This window comes from Vulpes lagopus, chromosome 9 (genome assembly GCF_018345385.1).
Source record: "Vulpes lagopus strain Blue_001 chromosome 9, ASM1834538v1, whole genome shotgun sequence".
Classification (NCBI taxonomy): Eukaryota; Metazoa; Chordata; class Mammalia; order Carnivora; family Canidae; genus Vulpes; species Vulpes lagopus.
The window spans coordinates 1,254,672-1,276,866 of record NC_054832.1 but is presented as its reverse complement, the minus strand read 5'-3'; the positions used below and the strand labels follow the sequence as shown (position 1 = coordinate 1,276,866).

General features: G+C 61.2%; 1 protein-coding gene and 2 long non-coding RNA genes across 3 annotated transcripts; 1 reads left to right on the top strand and 2 right to left on the bottom strand.

Annotated features, from left to right (window-relative positions):
* The first annotated feature begins 11,279 nt into the window (after positions 1-11,279).
* On the top strand, positions 11,280-12,984 carry GPIHBP1 (glycosylphosphatidylinositol anchored high density lipoprotein binding protein 1). Its single transcript, XM_041769233.1, has 4 exons — positions 11,280-11,401; positions 11,840-11,962; positions 12,356-12,472; positions 12,615-12,984. Exons 1-4 carry the CDS (start codon positions 11,350-11,352, stop codon positions 12,848-12,850), a joined length of 528 nt encoding a protein of 175 aa, XP_041625167.1. The 5' UTR covers positions 11,280-11,349; the 3' UTR covers positions 12,851-12,984.
* Positions 12,985-14,522: 1,538 nt separating this feature from the next.
* Positions 14,523-15,909, bottom strand: LOC121498556. Its single transcript, XR_005989835.1, has 3 exons — positions 15,686-15,909; positions 14,974-15,096; positions 14,523-14,726 (listed from the first exon to the last, which is right to left on the bottom strand). It is a non-coding gene; the product is annotated as an uncharacterized LOC121498556 (long non-coding RNA).
* Positions 15,910-16,028: 119 nt separating this feature from the next.
* Positions 16,029-20,431, bottom strand: LOC121498557. The gene is made up of 3 exons (XR_005989836.1): positions 20,096-20,431; positions 17,646-17,840; positions 16,029-16,916 (listed from the first exon to the last, which is right to left on the bottom strand). It is a non-coding gene; the product is annotated as an uncharacterized LOC121498557 (long non-coding RNA).
* Between the last annotated feature and the right edge of the window lie 1,764 nt (positions 20,432-22,195).

Here is a 22,195-nt window from a genome sequence, read left to right as displayed (position 1 = left end):
GTGCCCGAAGGAGCAGGAAAGACTTGGTGCGTCTTTGCGGTTTTCAGGCCCCACGGCTGTGATTTGCGGCGGGAAAGACTCAGGGTCCGAGGCGCCGCGTGAGGTGAGGCGCTTCCCAGCCCTGGCCGGGGCCCGTGGCAGGGGTGCGGGGAGGGCCTCCATGTCGTGCTCAGGCCCCGAGGACCCAGGGACGCCTCCAGGCCGGACAGACAGCAGAGTGAGGTCCCGGCCAGGTCCCGGCTGGGGTGAGGGGCGTCGGAAGGAGGGCAGGCAGCAGAGCCTCTGCGTGGGAGAGAAGCGGGGCTCCAGCTCGGGGTGGGGGGGCTCCTCCCAGGCCCCCCGGGACCCGCAGGGCCGCCCCCAGGGCACGACCCCAGCCAGCCAGCTCTGCCCGCTTAACACGGCCTCCAGTCCCCTACCAGAGCGACACCCACTTGGCATGGGGAGAGGGCGGGCCACTCTCAGAGCCCTCCGGCTCCTCTGCCCCCACCTCCGCTGCAGCCCTGCCCCCTGGCTTTCCCACGGCGTCCCCCCACGAGGCCTGACCTTTCCCTGCCCTGCCCCCTGGGAGGAACTGGCACTGAGCTCCCCCGGGGTCCATGTAGGGACCCCAGCAGGGACCCCAGGCAGAGGAGCGTGTCCCTTGCTCTCCACTCCCCTGCCCACCGTGCAGGAAGCCAGCACACAGGCCTGGCCGCAGGGCCTCAGGCCCCCCTGAAGCTCCCGGGGGGTTCAGTGGAGGGACAATTGATGTTGAAGATTCTTGCTCCCTGAACGAGGTGGTCCAAGAGGGGTGTGGGGAGGGCAGGAGACCGTAGGAGACCCTCCGAAGAACCCTGCACGCATATGTGCAAGCACACACACATGCAAACACATGCACAGAGTCAGGCCGCTTGTCCCCAAAGACTAGAGGGGAGACTGAGCCAGCTCCATCTGCCTGCTGGCCCAGCGGTATTCTAGGAGCTCTCCATCCATCTGTCATCCTCCCCAGGCCTCACCTGGTGGGGACCCAGGCATCCCTCACCTGGACCCCTACCCGGGCCTCACCTGGGCTCCTTGTACCCACTCCCACCCACGCCGACCCATTCTCTAGGGGAGGCCAGAGTGGCTTCGGCAAATATCCCTGTTTAAACATTTTGGGGGCTCCCGACTGTTGTCAAGATAAAGTCCAAAGTCCCCTGCGGGGCCCACAGGGCTGCAGGGCTGAACCCACCACCTCAGCTCCAATCACAGTCCTTTTTTCGGCCTCTTGGACCTGCCAGCCTCCTCTCGCACTCAGGCCCCAGGCCCCAGAACAGGAGTGTGTGGACAGTTGCATCAACTCTGGGATTGGGGCCTAGCCCGCCCCCTCTGGGGTCCCCACCCCAGTCTCACCCTGGGATGCACCTTGTGCCAGAGAGGGTGAGTCCCTCAGCTCATCGCTGTGGGCAGACACCCTAAGTCACATGGGGCCGCCCCACAGGGACACTGCGGTGCACCCTCCTCCCTGTTGGGCAGTTGGCTCTGACATACGCATTCAGGAGGCACTGTCCACGGCCAGCCCGGGGGACCCCAGGCCCGTGTCCAGTGGCTAACATGACCAGGCATCAGACTCAGAAAAACACATTGAATCCTGGGAGGAACCACGAGTAAAATAATGTGCCAACCTGTCAAGCACGAGCACCCTGAACAGATGAGAACTCAGCCCAAACGACACCCTGACCAGAACTGACGTCCTAACAAAAACAAAAATAGAGGGACGCCTGGGGGGCTCTGGGGTTGAGCATCTGCCTTTGGTTCAGGTCATGACCCCAGAGTCCTGGGATCGAGTCCCGTGTCTGGCTCCCTGCATGGAGCCTGCTTCTCCCTCTGCCTGTGTCTCTGCCTCTGCGTGTATGTGTGTGTCTCATGAATAAATAAGTAAAATCTTTTAAAAATTTCAGTAATCCACGCTGTAAACAGATGACACCCATCGCGGCTTTCTTGTTCCACTGACAGAGCTTAGGCAGAGTAGATTGAGCAGGACTCCCGAGCGCTCTAGGACTTTCAGAATGGTCAGTGAGCACTGGCTTCCCTGAGGGGTCACCAGCTGCGTTAGCCCCTAACAAGGGAGTCGGCTTGTAGCGGCAGCTTTAAAGCCAGGCAGTGACTTCTCCTCTCCAGCCACGCCGGTCCTAGACGGCACCTCCTTCCAGTACATAATCTGTTGCTTAGTGCAGCACCTTCAGTAATTATCTGAGCCTGATCTTCTGGAGAACTGGCTGCAGCTCCGATGTCAGCACTGCTGGTTTGTCTTGTACCTGCCTGTTTGGAGACGACTTCTCACGTCTCTCCTTCAACCTCGAGAACCTCTGCTAGCTTACAGCTTTCCCCTGCAGGCTCCTCATCTCTCCCAGCCCTCCTGGAATTGAAGAGAGTGAGGGCCCTGCTCTGGGTTAGGCTTGGGTTCAAGGAAATGCTGTGCCTGGTGTGATCTTCTATCCAGACCAGGAAGACTTTCTTCCTATCGGCAATAAGGCTGGTTTTCTTATCATTCGTGTGTTCACTAGAGAAGCACTTGTGATTCCCTTCAAGAACGTCTCCTGTGTGCTCACAGTGTGGCCGTGTGGTGTAAGAGGGCTGGCTCTCCACCCGTCTGGGCTTTCCACATGCCTTCTCACTAAGCTTGGTCATTTCTAGCTTTTGACCTAAATGAGATACGTGACTTCTCCTTTCCCTGGAGCACGAGGGGTTATCGTAGGATTATTAACTGGCCTACTTGCAATACCAAAATATGACACAGAATCACAAAGTGAGCAAATGCTGTCGGAGAAAGTGTGGATAGACTTGCTGGCAAGGTTGCCACAAACTCATTTGTAAAAAACAAAAACAAAAACACAGTATCTACAAAGCCCAATAAAACAAGGTGTGCCTGTCGGTATTTCTTGTTACAAATCACAATACCACAATGCTCTACTACTGTGACTCTTGGAGATTTTCATAACGAAATGTTTACATGTGGAGCAGGGCTGGACCCTGTCCCCGTGCATCTCCTCGACTGCATGAGGAAAGTAAAAAAACAAGTTACCTAAACTTCTGTCACTAACTGAATCTGTTTTCTTTAAAGTTAGCACACAGAGTCCCAGACACCAGAAAGGGGATTCTGGGACCAGCCATGGGAAAACAGGAACATGGGGCACAGAAGAGCTTGATCCCAGGGCCCCGCTCAGCTGTAATAATGTTTATTATGCAGTTTTGACCCAGTGTTGAGTCCCGGCTGTCAGTTCCCTCTCATGGGCACTTCCCAACCACATCTCTCATCAGGCTTCCACACTTCAGACTCTGGTCCCAGGGCTGGGTACCAGACAACCAGGATCAGCCGCTGTGCCTAGAGATGCCAAAATTATTAAACAAGCCAGTCTGCAGGGATCGTGTAAAACCCAGCTATGCAGCCCTGATGGCCATTCAGTAGCCACTCCTGCAGCCTCCTGGCTGGCACAGCCCCTGCTGGTGCCCCTATAAGTCACAGAGATCTAACTTCCATCTTTCCCAGTGTCACCCTCCTGTGTCCCACCATCAAAAGAACCTTTACATTTTATAAAACTGATGTAGAAGGACCAGTGTTCAGGTCCCAGTGGTGCTGCTTACCAGCTGTGTGACCTTGAGCCTGCTCCCCTTGGCTTTCCCATGTGAAGATGGGAAACGTGCACAGGGTCAGTACCTGCACTAAGTGAGCAGGTGCAGGTAGAAATCTTGGTAGAATGCCTAGCTTCATAAACACTTACATGATGCCTCTCTACACCCCCAGCTCCTGGCATGGAACTGCACCCCCAACCTTGCCCTAGAGGTCATGCACACCAGCATCGTTCTGACTGGACATTGGCAATGAGCACCACACCACCCACTTGCTTCCCTGATGGCTGACTTCCTTCTCAAGGTAAACTCATTGCAGTGGCTAATGCTCCCACTGACTCCAGAAGAGCCGGATAAATCACAGAAACCATCTTGTTTAAACTCTAGAGAACTAGGGAAATAATAAAGACAAGAGGAATGGAAATTCAGACACAGCAGATCTGCAGACCAACCCTCTAAACAGCCAGTCTCCCGAGTGCATGATGCCTTGTGATTGCTGAGACCCTGAGGATTTGACCTTGGTCAAGGTCAAACCTCAGTCAAAGCCGAGGCCACCCTGGGTGACAAAGAAACAAGCAGGCAAAGTTGGAGAGTTGGGAGGACTCCAATATATGGTTGGTCTCATATAAATTTTGGAATCTGCTTATCAGTTTCCACACACAAGATGTTAAAAGCACGGTGAAGCACTACTACACCCCCTGGAATGGCTACAAGTTTAAAAATTGACAATACGAGTGTTGGTAAAGTTGTGGAGCAACTGGAGCTCTCCTACAGCACCAGTGGACACAGTGGGTAAGATCGTCCCTACAACACCAGTGGCGACAATGAATAAGAACTCCTACAACATGGGTGGAGACAGTGGGTAAGAACTCCTATAGCACCAGTGGAGACAGTGGGTAAGATTGTTCCTACATCAGTGGAGACAAGAGTAAGAACTCCTACAGCACAGGTGGAGACAGTGAGTAAGAGCTCCTACAACACCAGAACTCCTACAACTCTTACAGCAATGGGTAAGAATCCTACAACATGGGGTGGAGACAGTGGTAAAAATTCCTACAATATGGGTGGAGACAATGGGTAAGAACTCCTACAACACCAGCGGAGACAGTGGGTAAGAACTCCTACATCAGTGGCGGAGACAGTGGCTAAGAACTCCTACAACCCAGTGGAGACAGTGGGTAAGAACTCCTACAACCCAGTGGAGACAGTGGGTAAGAACTCCTACAACCCAGTGGAGACAGTGGCTAAGAACTCCTACAACCCAGTGGAGACAGTGGGTGAGAATCCTACAGCAGTGGTGGAGACAGTGGCTAAGAACTCCTATGACATCAGTGGAGACAATAGGTGAGAACTACAGCAGCAGTGGAGACAGTGGGTGAGAATCCTGCGGCAGTGGTGGGGGGTGAATAGCAGTCCCATACCACAGCTGGCACCTGCAAGTCTCAGCCCCGTGTTCACTCAGTGGACATGAGGGCTTGTCTACACCAAAGCACGTGTGCCGTGTGCGCAGAACAGCCTGCTTCATAAAAACCCCAGACTGGAAACAAGCCCAGTGCACCCGCATTAGATCAAACACCAGCCTGGAGTTCCCGCACCGCGTAACACCCCCTGGCAACAAAAATGCGTGTGGACAAACCTCGGACACACGTGGCCCCAGGGTGGGTGGAAGTGGTCAGACACGAAGCAGCTGATACTGTACGAGGCCATTTACACAAAGTTTGGAAACAGAACCAACATATAGTATTCAGGGTCAGAGCAGTGGTTACCTTCAGGGCTGGACACTGACTGAGGGAGGCTTCTGGGTTCTAGAATGCTCTGTGTTTTGGTATGAGTGGTTGTTACTGTATATACATGTGTTTTCATCAACATGTACACTGAATGTTTGCACACTTAGCTGTATGAACATTTTATCAGAATCTTTTTCATGTGACAAAAAGACATGTGCAAGAATGTTCACAGACAAAAACCAAAAGCTGCCCGCAGCTCAGCAGCTGTAGGGTGGATATAAAAACCATGATGTGTTCCCAGGACACAGCAGTGTCCAGCACTGAAATGAAACGAAGGACATCGGGACTCCTGGGTGGCTCAGTGGTTGAGTGTCTGTCTTCGGCCCAGGACATGATCCTGGGGTCCCAGGATCGAGTCCCACATCGGGCTGCCCACAGGGAGCCTGCTTCTCCCTCTGCCTGTGTCTCTGCCTCTCTCTCTCTCTGTGTCTCTCATGAATAAATAAATAAAATCTTAAAAAAAAAAAAAAAAAAAAAGAAGGACGTCTAAGCTCCACAATGTGGATGGACCTCCCAAGCCAGACTGCGGTAAAGTCCAAACAGGAAAGGGCACCTGTGGTCGGCCTCTAATTATACAAACAGGTTTCAGATAAAACCTTGTTTTTTAAGGCTAATAGCTTACAACTTTCCCACCTCACCCTCCTTCCTGCAAGAACCCTCCGTCGTGCACAACTTCTCCCCGCTTCCCTCTACTTGCTAGACGATGGGATGGTGCCTGAATCATGCATCACTTAATCAAGCCAGCGAGATCTTCACATTGACTCTATCGAATTGTATTTAACACTTAAAAATAAAACCACCAGTTATTAGGGGTCAGCAGGAGGCACCTCCACAGAACAAAGCAGGGGAGACTCTTCCATAGGGAGAGGGGTGGGCTGGCGGGAAGCGTAGTGGCCCCTCATCAGCTGAGCCGTGACAGTTTCTCGTGGGGTTTGGGAGGAGGACTCCTCCCTGTGTGGGGGTGGTTCAGCACTCACTGCCCGTGGGGTGCACCTCTCGGTGCTGGGCCTGCAGTTGAGGAGAGAAGTAGGGCTGAGGCACCCCTGCTGGCCTCCAGGCTCCACTCTCGGGGGGGCTCCTTTTATTAATTTGCACACCGTGCAGGTGAAGACCTGCCACCGCGGCTGCCACGAATCCACGTGGGACCTCTCCGGGCCCGGTCACCCCCCCTGGGGGCAGTGCAGCTGCTCTGCTGCTGGGAGGAGCTGGGCAACCCGCGAGACCTGCGGTCTGGCCCCAGCCTGGAGCCCAGGGAGGGGGCTTGTGCTCAACCTGGGGCTTCCCTGGCTCCGTGACCCCCGCCACGTGCAGACCCCTACCTGAAGCTCCGCCATCAGTGTCTGTCTTCCAGGCCCCCAGGGCTTGCACACGCACACACACACTCCTTCCTTTGCAGGCGGTGCACAGGCCCAGGGGGGTAACTCGAATGGAAGACGGCAGCTGGGAGACCTGGGTGCAGGGTGCTGGGAGTCCTGCACGGCCTCCTGTTCCTCCCCCTTCATCCAAACAGTAGCACGTGCGCGTGCTCCGCAGCGCCTGCTGTGTGCAGGTGATACTTTCCTGACTCAGGACACAAAGAGCTTCTTCGTGCCTTCATGTGGCTGCAGAGAAGCCCTGCCACATTCTTTTCAGTTTTTCTTCTTTCTTTCTTTCTTTTCTTTCTTTCTTTCTTTCTTTCTTTCTTTCTTTCTTTCTTTCTTTCTTTCTTTCTTTCTTTCTTTCTTCTTTCTCTTTCTTTCTCTCTCTCTTTCTTTCTTTCTTTCTCTTTCTTTCTCTCTTTCTTTCTTTCTTTCTCTTTCTTTCTTTCTTTCTCTTTCTTTCTCTCTCTCTTTCTTTCTTTCTTTCTCTTTCTTTCTCTCTCTCTTTCTTTCTTTCTTTCTCTTTCTTTCTCTCTTTCTTTCTTTCTTTCTTTCTTTCTTTCTTTCTTTTTTTAACATTTTATTCATTTATTCATGAGAGACACAGAGAGAGAGGCAGAGACACAGGCAGAGGGAGAAGCAGGCTCCATGCAGGGAGCCCAAAGCGGGACCCGATCGTATGACTCCAGGATCACACCCTGGGCCAAAGGCAGGTGCCAAACCGCTGAGCCACCCAGGGATCCCTCTTTTCAGTTTTTCTAACATGTCAGCGTGAGGGAGATTGATTTCTACCGAGACAACATAAACAACATGCTCTATGTGCCCCTGACCGTGGATTTTCCCAAGGGAGCCCCAATGTAATGCACTGGCACCCCAGGCGTCTGGGGGCCACCAAGGAGCCCCTCCGCAGGGGTGGGGGGTGGGGAGCAGGTCTCAGGGAGGCAGTGCCCGGGGTCCCTCCAGCGCCCCAGGAGCAGCAGGGCGGCCGGTGGGCGGGATGCTCTGACGGAGGCCTGTGCTCAGTGCGGTTTCAGGAGACCCCCGGGCGTGCTTACACGTGGGAGGAGAAGAACCAGTTAGCCACAGCTCGCCGTCTGCCCCAGCAGCCGCACCCCGACTGCCCCCCCAGGAAGCGAAGCCAGGGGCCTGACGGGGTCCTGGGTCAGGTCCGCACAACGAGTCACCACAGCCAGAGCGAGCCAGGGTCCCAGCACTTCCACTACAAAATGCAGTGGATCCATCAAATGGAGTATTATCAGCGTTAAAGAGGAGGGGAAATCTGCCCCACGCTCCGACCCGGGTGCACCTGAAGGCATGACGCCGAGCGAGATATGCCAGTGACAAGAGGACACACATTCCCGGTTTCACTTCCACGAGGCTGCGAGTCACCAGGTTCAGAGACCGCAGGGAGACGGTGCTGCCTGGGGCTGCGAAGGGAGCTAGTGTTTCCTGGGCAGAGTGTTGGTCTGGAACGATAGAAAGTTCCGGAGGTGGATGGTGGGGAAGGCGGGGCAACGGGAGCACTGACAGGAGCCGCCAGGGGCCGTGGGCAGCCCTGCAGAGCTGGTGCCAGACACCAGGGACCCCTGGGGCCCTCCACGTGGGGCTCGCAGGGAATGGGGAGCTGGGAGTCCCGGGGTTGATATGGGGGGTCCGGGGGGCCAAGGACTAGAGACAACTGGGGTGCAGATGTGTGCCAGGGGGGTCGGGGGCACAGGCTGACCGAATGAACGACTGCAAGCCCGAGGGAACCAATGGCTGAGCTTCTGAGACCCGGAGAGTCGGCTCACAGGCTCCTGGTGTGGCCTGTCCCCGGGCCGGCCCCACGGCTGCTTGTTTCTCAGGCCTGGGTTCCTGGGAAGAAGGGGGCTTGTGCCCCTTTACAAACCCCAGGAGCGGCCTGCCTGGACGAGAGAGAGAGACCCCCCGGGAGAGACCCCTCACGGCCCCCTGCCGGCCGGGGTGACAGGCTCTGGCCTCTGCTCCAAGAAGGAAGCCTACTCCTCTGCTCCCGGGGACTGAGAGCATTAGCTGCAGAGAGGGTGGGGAGCTCCTCCCCGGGCAGCTGCAGCCCACACGGCCCCCCAAAGCCCCATTCCCCCATGCCTGTGCGCAGCAGCCAGCCAGGTGCCCCTCCTGTCCACACAGCTGCTAGACCTTCGCTCTTCCGTCAGAAACATTGTTCACCCTTCTCCGGGTCTGGGTCTGATTCAACATGGGGAGGCTGAGGAGGTACAGAATAGGGACTCAGAGCTCGAGACAGAGCAGCACCGTCCCCCCGAGGAAAGCAGGGCCCACACCCCCCATCTCCTCTGCCAGGCCAAGAGCATACCCTGTACGGCCGGCCGGCATGCCCTGACCACGGTGACACTGAGGTCTGAGCCAAGGCTGCTGCTGCCAGGGAGAGCACGGTGACCCGTGGGCTTCTCTCGGCTGGAGGACAGCAGGCCTGGGGGGCGGGGGAGCCCCAGACCAGCAACATCCACAAGGCCGGCCCCTAGAGCCAGGCCGGCCAAGCTGGGCGGAAGGGGCAGGGCCAGGTCCACACTGTGCAGGGCTCTGCGGGCAGGGGTCTGGGGCCCCAGGGCTGCCTCTGGATGTGGGCTTGGCTAAGGGACGAGGGCTCTGAGCCCAGGGCCCAGGCCAGTCAACATGTGGGCTCTAACACAGGCCTCAGCTGCCCGTGGGGCCACCAGCCCAGAGCCCTGACCCTGGGAGTGTCTGGGGAGCCAAGTCCCTGCGTTGAGGGTCTGTAGGAGGCACCCTTGCCCCAGAAGCCTGGGATCAGGGAGGGGCCCCTACCAGGCATGTTTTTGGACCAGAACGTCTGAAGAAGCCTGGGTGGGGAGAGGGGTGGGTGCACACACACCCCGACCTGGGGTCCCAGGGATGCAGGTGTCTGCCATCAGGGTGTCGGGTAGGGGGCCAAGCTTCCCCAGCCTCGACAGACCTTGTGCACACACATGGGCCACCAGCCCTGGCCACCTGCTGCATCTGCATGGGCAGGACTGGACCCGCTCGTACCCTGGACTGGGCAGGGGGAGCACCTGCAGGGGGGTGGGGCTGAATGGGGGGCGGGGGGGTAGCTGGGCCTGAACCCTACAGCCCCTTCAGCCCCCTCGGGCTGCTGAGCAGCAACAGCAGTTCATTTTAATCAGTGAAGTAGGCGGGATTGTTATGATCCCTGCAGGCTCCTCACAAGTGCTGGCCTGTTGGGGGGCAGGGGCACTGGGGACACCAGGGACATCGGGGGCAGGGGAACCCCCCGAGCCTTCCTGGGAACAGCCCAGGGGCAGGGGGCACAGCCTCCCCTTGAGGAATGAAGACGGGGGGTACAGAGCCCAACAGATGGGACCCTGGTTGGGGAGTGACCTCGGCCCCGGTGTGAGGATGGGCTGGGGGCAGCTTCCTTCAGAAGAAACTGAGGTGGCTCTGGGGACAGCGAGAGGGCTTGGCTCCCGAGGACTCGAGGAGGGACAACACCTCGGGGAGGCCAAGACTTCAGAGAAGTGTCCTGAGGGACGGAGGCAGGCGCTGTGCTACAGGCCCACGGGCACCGCTCCCAGGGCCGAGACATCCTCTGCCGACCCTGAGGCCCAGGGGACCGGGGGCAGTCCCAGGCTCAGGGGGAAGGAGCCAGGCCCCGGGCCCAGCTGGCCTCAGCCCTGCTACAGGTGGCCGCACAGAGTGTCCACCTGCCTGCTGACAGGGACAGTGGCCCCAGGGGAGCCAGGGGAGGGCCAGGCGCTGAGGTGGCTCCCCGATAACCCAGCCCCACTTTCCCATTGCCCCCAGTGTGGGGAAGCGGCTCTCAGGACCCCTTCAGGCCTGTGCCCGCAGAGAGAGAGCTGGTGGGGGCCAAGGTGCCGGGAAGGCAGGCCCGGGGCGCACTCGCTCGCAGGCAGCTTCACCCCTCCACCGCCTGCTCCAGCCAGCAAGCAGCATGGAGAGAGCTCCCCAGGGCAGGGGCACCCCAAGGTGGGGGGGACAGGGCAGGGGATGGGTGGTGGCTGGAAGGAGTCTGGGAGGTGACGTGTAAGCAGGTGAGGGGATGAGCCATGGGGATCTAGCCTTCCAGGCAGGAGTTAGGGGCTCATGAGGGGACAGGGGACAGGGGACAGCAGAGGCACAGGTACGACACCCCCCTGTGTTTTCATTTCATTTCATGCAGCCCTGGACAGTGGGTGAGGCTGACTGAATCTCAGGGGATGGGTGAGTGATGTGCAACCAGAGGGTCCGGGAGGGCAAGGTCTGGTGACCACGTAGCCAGGGCCTGGTTCCCACGGGTCCGGGGTCGGGGGGCTGGCCGGTGCTGCCCAGCCCCGGGCCAGGTTTGCCGGCCGCGCCCCCCCAGCAGAGGCTGGGCGGGCCGAGAGTGCAGGGGGGCAGGACGCCCCCCGCGATGGCTTCCTGTCCCCCAGGGGCCTGAAGTCAGGGGGGAAATGGCCGTCCCTGGCCTGCTGCCTGGCACTGGGGTCAGTGTCAGGCCCATTGTTTGAGGCTGGAGCTGGGGGGGCCTCCGGGAAGCCCCTGAGATGGCCTCTGTCCCACTTCCCACAGATCCAGAGCCTGATCGAGAGCCGGAGCGCGCAGACCCTGCAGCGCCCGGCGGGATGACGGCGCTCCCGACTGTCCTGCTGGCCCTGCTGCTGTGCGGGCGGCCAGGTACCAGGCGGGGCCACCCCTGCGGCGAGAGGGGACAGTGCGGTGCGGTGCGGGGACCTCGGGGCACCCGGCCTGGGGGCAGGATGCGGCATGGGGAGAAGGGGGCGAGGCTGGAGTCTGAGGCCAGAGGGAGGTGGACGTAGGTCCCCAGACCCCACCTCTTTGAAAGGCAGGCTTCAGGGTTCCCTGCCTGTCCCCCCTCAGTGTCCTCTTCTGTCAAACAAGCAGGGTTTACGGGGGGGGACAGGTGCTGGAAGGGACAGGCCCCCACAGCCAGTGACCGGCAGAATTGGCAGGGCCACCAGCTGGGAGCCCACGGAGAGGACAGAGTGGGGAGGAGGCGGCAGAGGGGGCGTCGGGCAGGGCGGGCGGGGACGCAGCACTGGGCCCCCGGCCAGCCGTGCGGGTTTACGGGCGTCCCTGTGTGGCATCGCACAGGGCGGGCGCAGGACAAGGAGGAGGAGGACGACGACACAGACTTTGGGCTGGACGGCTACGACGACGACGACGACGAGGAAGAGGAGGAGGCGGCCAGTGTGAACACCGGCGGCAGGGGCCAAGGTGCCCGCCCCCCCAGGGCTCAGGCGCCCACCCCTCTTTGGCAACACCGACCGAGCCTCCGCCTGTGACCCTGGCTTGGCGGGCGGGGGGGCAGAGGAGAGGAGAGAAGAGCCCTAACGGCTCGTACCAGCTGTGACCCTTGGCTGCCACCCAGAGCCCGGAGCCCAGAGCAGGGGCGGCTTCTGGGCAGGGAGGCTGAGCAGGAGTTCCCGGGGCAGAGAGGGGCGCAGGGAGGCCCAGCACGGGAGACCCCCCCAGCCTCGAGGCTCCGGGCTGGCGGGCAGGGTAGGGAGGGGAGGGGCTGGGAGGGGAGGGGAGGGGGTACAGGCCAGTCCTGAGGAGGGGAGCAGGAGGGCCTGGGCCTGACACCCCCCCCCCCCCCCGTGCCCCCAGCGCTGCTGCGGTGCTACTCGTGCCAGTCCCTGCACAGCGGGGAGAGCTGCGGGCGAATTCAGAACTGCGTCCGCAGCCACAGCTTCTGCAAAGCCGTCATCTCCCACGGGAACACGGGTGAGCAGCGGAGGAGCCCGTCCCCCACCCCCACCCCCACCCCCACCCGGAAGGCCGCGCACCCCACCCCGGAGGACCTGCTCCCTGCCCAGCCGTCCAGCCTGACGGCGCCGCCTTCGTCGCCCCACTCCATCCCTCCCAGAGTCCGGCCCTCTGACCACTTACTCGGCGTGGTGTACGGACGCCTGTAAGCCCATCACCAAGACGCTGGAGGGGACCCTGATGACCCTGACCTGCTGCCAGTCGGCCCTCTGCAACCTCCCACCCTGGCAGGACCCCCTGGGCCGCGGGGCGGGTAGCCCCCAGGGCGACGCCCCAACAGTGGCCACTGCTCTGCTGCTCAGCCTTCTCCCCGGCCTCCAGGCCGTGGGGTACTGAAGGGGGACCCACCCCCACCCCCACCCATACCCCCACCGCGGCCTGGCTCACACCCTGGACGGCCAGCACCCTGTCCAGTGCCTCACCCACCCGGCCCCCACCCCAGCTGTGGTGAATAAACTCGGAGCATCGTGCACGGTCCCGCCAGCCCTGGTTCTGCTCAGCCCCTCCGCGTTTCCTATTTCCTGCCCCTCTGGCCTCCCGGCCACTCCTCCTCCTCCTCCCCCCAACCACTGCCGGGGGCAGGGCGCCAGGGCCAGGCCTCGGGGGCTCCCAGGGCAGGTCCATATAGCCCGGGTGCAGAAAATATGCATCCTATGCCGGGGAAGGCGGCCACATTCTCCTCCCACCCCTGAAACACCTCCACCCACATGACTTTGCCAGGGTTCCTGAGATGAGGACTGGGCAGGGGGTGGGGGTGCCCAGCGCCCTCTCTAGCCAGGCGGCCACCACTGGCTGCTGGGCTCGTGGCCTTCCTTGACCGGTGCCCAACAGGACCCTGGGATAGGAGGGAGGAGGCCTGGGTCTGGGCCTCAGTTTCCCCATCAGAGCAGTATTGAACAAGGCTTACAGGACCCCTCGATCCCCACCAGCTCAGCTGCCCCTGGGGAGGGAAGCCCCGAGGGGCTCCCTGGGTGGAGGGAGGCCCCGCGACTCGGCGTGTCTGGGACGGAGCCAGTCACGTCTCTGCCATTGCCTCCTTGCACACAGTCACACACGCACTCCTGCAGGTACCTACACTCTCGTGTTCCCTCCGCCAGGGCGCACAGTCACCGACACACGCTCACCCACACAGTGCCCACTAAAGCACAGCAGATAAAGCACAGCTCGAGGGTCACGCTGTCTGGTTTAAATGTTCGTTAAGGCCACGCCCCCCGCCCCCCCACCTGGGTGAGCCGTGCCTGCCTGCGCCGTGACCCAGACGATCCCCTTCACCTCCCTATGCCCCCACTGCCCCAGCTGGGTCTCCTTGTCTGCTAGGTGGCAGGGCGGTGGCACCCCAGCAAGCCCGACGCAGCCCGGAGCCAGTGTCTGTGACTGGCTCCGTCTCAGACACGCCGAGTGGCGGGCCTCCCTCCACCCAGGGAGCCCCTCGGGGCTTCCCTCCCCAGGGGCTTGCTGGGGCGCCACCGCCCTGCCACCTGCTTCTCCACCTGCTGGAGCTGGACATCGTCCTCTGCTGCCCCAGACCCCGCGGCTCCCGCTTTTGCGGCCTCCAGGCTCCAGCGGGGCCAGTACCCACGCTCCTGGGGCTACAGCCTGGGACCCCTCGCCTCCACGCCCCCAAGCCAGTCCTGCGGCCACCGACCACCCGCACGTGCCCTGCGCGCCCCACAGGCCCGCCTCTCTGGGGAGCTGCGCACCTCGCTCTAGGGGAGCAGGGCCTCCGGCCTTCCCTGCTGGCCGCCTGACCCGCAGCTCCCAGCACTTCCTCCACCATCCCACCTCTCACCCCTTCTCCCTCAAATCTCCCTCCACCCCCATCCTGAAGGCCTCTGTGGTGACCTAATCCAGGACAGGTCTCTCTTCCCAAGAGACCACATCTGCATCACAGCTGCAGAGTCTCGTTGCCCAAGTGTCGCGCGCGCTGGGGGCGACAACCGTCCAGGGATAAGGGTAAGGGAATGAGGAAAAGAAAAGAGACAGAAACAGAGTGGGAGCAGGAGGGACATATGGCCGGATTCAGCCACGATGCCAACTTTATCTGTGTTACTCGCTCTTTTACAGAGCAGGGTTGTATATCAAGCAGGATGTCTTAGGGTTAGTTCTCCAGACGGGTCCTTTCACAATAGATAGCGATAGTGTGCGCCCTAGAACAGACGGCCAAGGCATCTTGAGCCACAAGCCTTTAACAACAAGGGTGAGACGGTGGCAGCTGTTGGAAGAGTCACAGAGAGCCCTTGCTCAATCCATTAACCCCTTCCTGGCACGCGGCTCCCAACACCCAAGAGCCCACACATCCCAGTCTGCGGGGACTAGGACGCGGGTGTCAGCCAGTCATTACGGACCCCGCGTCCCCCAACAGCAGACGCCCCGCCGGACACCTGCCACGCCGGCTGTGTGCTGGGCCTCGGGCCCACGGCAGGTAAAGCCCAGGCCCAGGGCCCAGCAGAAGGGCTCACCAGGTCACAGGGGCCACAGCCCGAAGTCAGGAGTAGCTCTCAGCCGCGGTGGCCCCTAGCAGATCTCCTGCCGTCCGGACGCACCTCAGCTACCCTTGCCTTGCCCGTTGCTAGATTCAGCTTCTAGGGAACCGGGATTTTCCAGGTTGAATATACGATGGGCCGGTGGGGGAGGGGAGACAAACCGTCCAGGGGAGGGACAGGCTCCCCCACCCTGCCCCCGGGGCATGGCCCCCCTGTGTCACCCTCAGCCTGTGGTGGCAGAGTTGCCGGGGCTCGGGTGTCTCCAAGAGGCAGTCCCCCAATTCGCACGCACCCTTCCCTCCACCTGGTGCGCCAGCGCCCACACCCCACCGCTGGCTGTCGCTGAGCTGGGTGCGGTGCCTGAGGCCAACTCGTGGGACCAACCCTAACCACACCTCCCTCCCCGGAGCTCTGACCAGCTGGGGACCCGTGGGTATCTAACACCCCCAAGGAAGATGCCACTGAGGATGCAGGGCCCCAGGGTGTGGGTGGGGGTGGGGAGGGTGCCTGGTGCAGGCAGGTCCCATGGGTGCAGGGGAGACAGCGGCAGAGCCAGAGGGTGACAGGCCCCCCCAGAAGGCACTCCTCCTCGGGCACTGGGGCTGCCAAGGTTACCCCAGCTCCCTTGGAGCGCGAGTCTGGGGAATGGGGCTGGTCCACACCTGCGGGTTGTCTCTAACTCACTGACCTCAGCGTGCATAGGCCTCCGAGAGAGGCGGGCCTGTGGGGCGCGCAGGGCACGTGCGGGTGGTCGGTGGCCGCAGGGACTGGCTCAGGGGACGTGGAGGCGAGGGGTCCTAGGCTGTAGCCCCAGGAGCCCGGGCCCATCTCCACATTCCCGCGGAGAAGCAAGATGAAGGAAGAGGAGAAACACAGGTGGCACCACCCCACCTGTGCCCACGCTCCCCACGGTCCCGCCTCGCCCGTGCCACCCTCCCCCCCCCTGCCCCACCCGTGCCCGCCCCTGAGGTCTGGGCCCCAGCAAGGGCCTCCTGGACCTCAGGCTCTGTGTTCCCCCAAGAGGACGCCTTGGCTCCCCTAGTCTGCGGGCTGGGACAGTCCCCAGTGCCATCAGCTCTTTGGAGCTGGAGACCCGTCTAATTGCACCCGGAAGGACCCCTGTCCTGGGAGAATGGAGCCCAGCAGCCCAAGCACTGGGGTACCCCCAGGACTCGGCAGGGGAACGCTCTGGGTGGACTCCATCTCCTCAGCAAGCGCGTGGTCTTCGTGGCCGCCGTGGAGGCAAACTCCAGCCCAGCCTGGACCCTGGGAGCCCGGGCCGCGGAGCTCTTTGCCTCAGGCCCTGGGTATTCCGGGGCCCGGCTTCCAGGTCCAGGGATTCACCCCGGGGCCCGGATCCTCCCTCAGAATCCACGGAGTCGGCTCCTCCAGGGACCCCGCTCCTGGCCCGAGACCTTACCCTGGGCTGCAGCTGCCCTCCATCAACCAGACCTCAGGCTCAGGCTGGCACTGGCGGGGGGCAGCCCCAGGGACCACGACCCCCCGAGGGGCACTGATTCAGACCACGCCTCTCCCCGGTATGCAGACGGCACTGCTGCATGTGGGGCCCTGTGTCACCGGAGTGTCAGGGGGCACCCTGCCCTGCCGGAGGCCGAAGAAGGAAACTCCAGGGTTGAGGGGTACACTAGTCAGCTCTGGCTGCCGGGAGCACCAGACCCTGGGGGCTGAAATGACAGAAACGTCCCATCCCACAGTCCTGGAGGAAGAAGGCTAGGATCAAGGTGCCAGCGGTACCGGTCCCTCCTGAGGGCTCTCTCCTCAGTGTGTAGACGCCGTCTTGTCCCCGTGGCCTCACAGGGTCATCCCACGGTGCTTGTCTGCATCCTGGTCTCTTCTTGTAAGGACACCAGTGGGCGTGGGTCAGGGCTCTCAGTAACTTCCTCTACCTTGATCACCTCCTGCAGCACAGTTACCCTCTGAAGTCCTGAGACCAGGACTCAGCGGATGGATTTGGGGGACACAATCCAGCCCCTAAGGAGGGCCTGAGACAGAGCTCCATGAGGGTGCACAGAGTGGCGTCAGGCCCGAGCTGAGCTTAGGGTGGTGATTGCCAGGATGGGGGAGATGGGGCCTAGTGGTGATGGCCTGGCCCAGGTGGGGACCTGCACACAGATGGGGGGCCCGGGGCACAGGAATTCAGCTCACAAGCACCAGGCCCTGCCCGAGGACTCCTGCTGGCCTCCTCAGTACTGTACACCTGTCTATCAGGGTGCCCAGTGACCTGTCACGGCCGCTGGTCCTACCTATAGCCCCCACTTCAGACCCCCAGCAACCCCACCCCCACCACCGGGATCCCCCAGGGTGTGCCCCCTGCAGTCGGTGGTCTCTACGGTGACTGGGTGGCTCCAGCCGCAGGGGCTGTGCTGCCGTGTGCTTGCAGACCAGTGCTCGCCCCACGGGGCCCCTGCCGGCCAGAAGGACTTTCCTACCGGGGTCTTTCCCACCGGGGTCTTTCCCACCGCACCCCAGGCCTACTGAAAAAATTCATAAAAGGAAACCTCACTAAACGGGAAGTCGGGAGTTTGGGCAGGAGGAGCTCTCATGCCCTCCCACCCTCACCAACCACAAATCCCAACCACAAATCCGATGGGAACGGAGCGGCCCTCCCCACGCTACTGCTCCCTCACCGCGGGGCGGGAGGAAGGAAGGTTTCCTCCTCCCCTGGCAACAGCCCGGCCAATGAGAAGCCGTCACACATCCAGCTCCCAGTTTAGTCCAATGGGCTTTCAGTTGACAGCAGCCCCTCGGTGCTCCACTTCAATCTTTGCGGGGCACACCTGCCTGTGGTTTTGCTGGCTTTGGCTTGCAGTTCTCTGCCATTCCTGGAAAAAAAAAAAAAGAAAAAAAACCACACATTTTTACTGGTAAAATAACTGGAAAATGTATTTTATTTTTTATTTATTTTTATTTTAAAGATTTTATTTATTCATGAGACATAGAGAGAGAGGCAGAGACTTAGGCAGAGGGAGAAGCAGACTCCATGCAGGGAGCCCGATGTGGGATTCAATCCGGGGACCCCAGGATCACGCCCTGAGCCCAAGGGAAGGGCTCAACCGTTGAGCCACTCAGGTGTCCCTGGAAATTTTACTTTTAAGCAGGAATCATCATATGGAGGCCCCGCCTCTGCCCTGGAATCAGCATCACAGCACCCCTGCCGTGCCCCACCCCCCTAGGAAGGTCGTGGCAGCCGTGGGTGCTGGAGCCCCGCACTTTCCCTCCTCAAAGCAGCAACGATGTTCAGCCTCCGTCGGCTCACCCCTGACCCTGCGGCTATGCCCAAAGAAGTCTGTCCTCCAGACGCCAGAGCCCCTGGTCTGGACAGGCCTCCTGGGCAAAGTGCGTCCGGTGCTGGTGCTGCAGTGGGTGACCGCAGGCACCTGCATCAGGTCCTCTTGTCTAGACTGAGAGCTGGGGGCACAAGGCACCCCTTCTAAGAGCCCCCCTGCCCTTGGATGAGGAAGGACACCTGTGTACCACAGGCTGGTAGCACAGGACAGGGAGAGGCCGCAGGCCCTTGGCCCACCTGGTGAGCTTCCAGAGCCTGCCCCTCACCCCAGGACACGTGCAGGTCCTTGAACCCCCGAGGGTGCTCCTTAAGGGCCTAATGCTGGAAACTTCTGGAGCAGATGGCATGGGTCAAGGCTCTGCCCTGCGGCTTGGATGCTGTCGAGAATCTTCCTGGGAGCTGCTAAGACAATAAGAGCCCGTGCAGCCCCGGGGCTCACATGCTGGCCAGGCCTCAAGTCGGAACGGGCCGCTTCCCAGCTGGGTGATCTCGGCAAGCCACGCAGCCTCTCTGGGCTCAGTGCCCTTTCCCACAAAACCGGAGGAAAGCAGGACCCATCTTCTAGGATCCCCGTGGAGGCTGCCAGAGGTACCAGCAGCCAGGCTCTGGTGCTCTAGTGCCAGGGGTGATGTGGTGGTCCCTGCTCTGACCCCTGGAGCTGTTCCTGGGAGGGGGCAGGGGGTCCAGGCTCTCACACTCTTGCCCCTCCCAGCATTGAGTCCATCTGGTCACCCCCCTCCCTTCTGCTCCCCTACAATGGCCCCTGACCTGGAGGGGACAAACAAGCACACTGGGCTGAGGGGCCCCTACCCAAGCTGTCTCACCACCCCTGGGGCCACTTCAGGGCCCTGTGTGCCCCCATCCAGTCCTGTCCCCCGGAGCAAGCCCAGGACCTGTCAGCTGGAACAAGGGGCGCAGACACTCCCTGGGCACTCAGCCCCTGCAGCCTCCATCCTCCCCAGGGGTCGCTGGGACTCCTCCTCTCTCCGGCCCACCCCTGGCTCCCTTGGGTCAGCTGCCATTGTCCATGCACCCCCCTCACCGCCACCTGGGGTGGTCTCAGGACTTCCTTTCTCCCAAAACAGGAAGCAGGTGGCCGCGGTGCATTTCCTGTCCTTGTTCCCCCTATGAGAACCAAGGATGAGGTGTTGATCCCAAAGCAGGACGTCCCTGAGGATGGAGTTTTTTTTTTTTCTTTTAAATTTTTATTTATTTATGATAGGAACACAGTGAGAGAGAGAGGCAGAGACACAGGCAGAGGGAGAAGCAGGCTCCATGCACCAGGAGCCCGACGTGGGATTCGATCCCGGATCTCCAGGATCGCGCCCTGGGCCAAAGGCAGGCGCCAAACCGCTGTGCCACCCAGGGATCCCCCTGAGGATGGAGCTTACTGAACACTAGCCCTCTGGTGACCACCGGGTTTGCAGGAGCTGATGGACCCCGGGCCCACCTGGAGCCTCCCACCTCCCATGTGGCTCGGTGTCGCCTGACACTCAGGCCTTTGGGCCTCCGGGGAGGCTCCCAGCTCAGACGCGTGTCCTGCCTGAGGGCACACCAGGGAGGTTGCACAGGGCTCTGTGGGGGGCTGGTGGGGTGCTGGTGGGTGGCTGCAGGGTCTCAGAGAACACGGGGCGAGGGTTGGGGGGAAGTCTCTGCATGGCTCCCGTCACCCCACATCCTCCCAGAAAGAGCCCAAGATGAGCAGTGAACGCGGCCGGCCTGTGCCAGGACTCAGCTCTCCACCCCGCCACAGGGGACGCCCCTGGGGGGCCCAGTCCCAGAAACCCTGACCTGGGAGCATTCTCTGACGAGCCAGCCGTGGAGACGACGGCTGCAGGAAAGCCTTCCGTGCCAGACGGCTGCCGGCCACACGGTCACACAGCCCCACAGTCACGGAGAAAGGGAAGCCGCACAGGCGCCACCAGGCCTCCGGGCCCAGGGCGGGCCTGACCGGGAACTGGGAGTCCCCACTGGAGGGAAGTGGGCAACGCCCCCTGGGGCCGTCCCCTGGCCTGCTGCCACCCTGCCAACACCCTCATAACGCCCCTCCCTGTGAGCCTGTCAGTGGGGCGCCCGCGTGGCGCAGACGGGTGAGCATCGGGCTCCTGATCTCATCTCCGGTCCTGATCTCAGGGTGGTGAGTTCAGGCCCCGGGTTGGACTCCGTGCTGGGTGTGGATCCTAGTGATGAATGAATGAATAAATGAGTGAGTGAATGAATGAATGAATGTTAAGCCTGTCAGCAGATGAACACGGGGAGGATCGCGTAATTGGAGAAGGAGCGTCTTTCCCACTCGGCTTGTCCCAAAGTGTAGGCTCGAGGGGTAAACGGGTTAGCTTTTCTGGGTAAATGGGTGTGACCCATAGTGGAGGAACATGCCCCCAGGTGAGGGACCAATGTTTCTTGGAAGAATACGAAACCCGAGGGCGCCACTCCTGGGTCTCCCCCTGCTCGGTGGCCGACGCGTCACCGAGCCCCTGCTTGCATCCTGGCCTGTGTCGGGACGGCGGTTCTGGACGCTGGTTCTGGACGCTGGCTTCTCAGTAGAACCATCTGGGGCGGTCTCAAGTTATACCAGCGCCACTTGGGACCTCTGGAGGTGGCATCGGTAGCAGCTGGAGCTCTGCGGGGTTTCAGAGATGGCCTGACCAGCGCACCTGCTCCACGGGGCGTGCCTCCCGACTGTGGCGGCCACTGGGGGCTTCCACGGCCCCGGGGCAGGCTTCACCCGCTCTTACAGGGCACCTGCAAAAAAGGTTTTTTAAAGGACTCTAAGATGATTCTAAGTGACCGTTTTACCGCGGTCCAGAGTGAGATGCTGCCAAACAGCATCACTCGCCACAGAGACAGTGTTCATAAAAGGAAGCGGCCGTGGACGTGGGAACCTCATTCCGCCGTATTTCAAGAACTTGCCCCCCACCCAGCTTGTGCAGAGCCTCCAGCAGCAGGAGGGCGGGCTCCCTGATAGCTCAGGTGACCCGTGGCTGGTGTCAACCAGAGGGCGCCTTCTGGGACAGGGCGTGGACATCGTGTTTTTGCAGCCGCAGGCTTCACAGACTAGAGTTCGGTGTGAACACGACCCTCATCCCGCGGGGACCAATCATTCGCGTGGCCGCCCTCACTGCGCAGGTCTGCAGCGCCACCTGCCCCACGCTCTGGGTGGGCCTGGGCCTGGGAAACCCCTAACCAGGAGAGGACAGGGTATGTCACACACTGGATTGTGCTCTGAAAAAATTGCAGGGCGGGGTGGGGGAGTGTGGAGGTTGGGGAGGCTGTGGTGTCTAGAGCCTGCTGCCCTCCCCAAGTGCGGGCGGCACCTGCGACTTGCTTCTGAGCCACAGAGTATGGGGGTGGGACAGACAAGATGTCACTCCTGCAGTTGGGTCGTGTTGTATGATGGTGACCGGAGGTCACTCCTGTGGTTATGTTGTTGTATAAGGAAGGTCACGAGCAGTCACTCGCACTATGTTCCACGAGACTCCCCGGCCCCAGACGTGAACAGCCACGCTGGGAAGTGCCGGCGGAGGGCGCCGCATGGCAGGGCCCGGTGGGGGGGTGCCAGGGCCCACCTCAGCCTCCAGCCAACAGCCAATGAGAAGCAGGCCCTCGGCGCGGCCCCCGGAGATGGGTCCTGCCAACCACCAGGGGAGGCGACACTCGAGCCTCCCGCTGAGCCCGCAGCCCTGGCCGGCCACGGGAGGGCAGCCGAGCCTGGACGCCCGCCCCCAAGAACGGGGGATCAACCGTTGTGAGCGGCGCAGTTGGAGGGAACCAGGAAACGAGTACACGTGGGGTGGTCGCTGGGCTCGGAGTAGCTGAGCGAGCAGGCGGGCGTGGGGAGGGGTGGGGGGTGGGGGGAGCGAGGGGCGGGGCATCGGGGGCGTGGCGGAG

Excerpts from the sequence above, each read along its gene's own strand:
- GPIHBP1 (XM_041769233.1), top strand. The coding sequence starts at position 11,350 with ATGACGGCGCTCCCGACTGTCCTGCTGGCCCTGCTGCTGTGCGGGCGG. Across the intron at positions 11,402-11,839 it reads GCTGCTGTGCGGGCGGCCAG|GGCGGGCGCAGGACAAGGAG; the intron begins GTACCAGGCGGG and ends GGCATCGCACAG. Across the intron at positions 12,473-12,614 it reads CATCTCCCACGGGAACACGG|AGTCCGGCCCTCTGACCACT; the intron begins GTGAGCAGCGGA and ends CATCCCTCCCAG.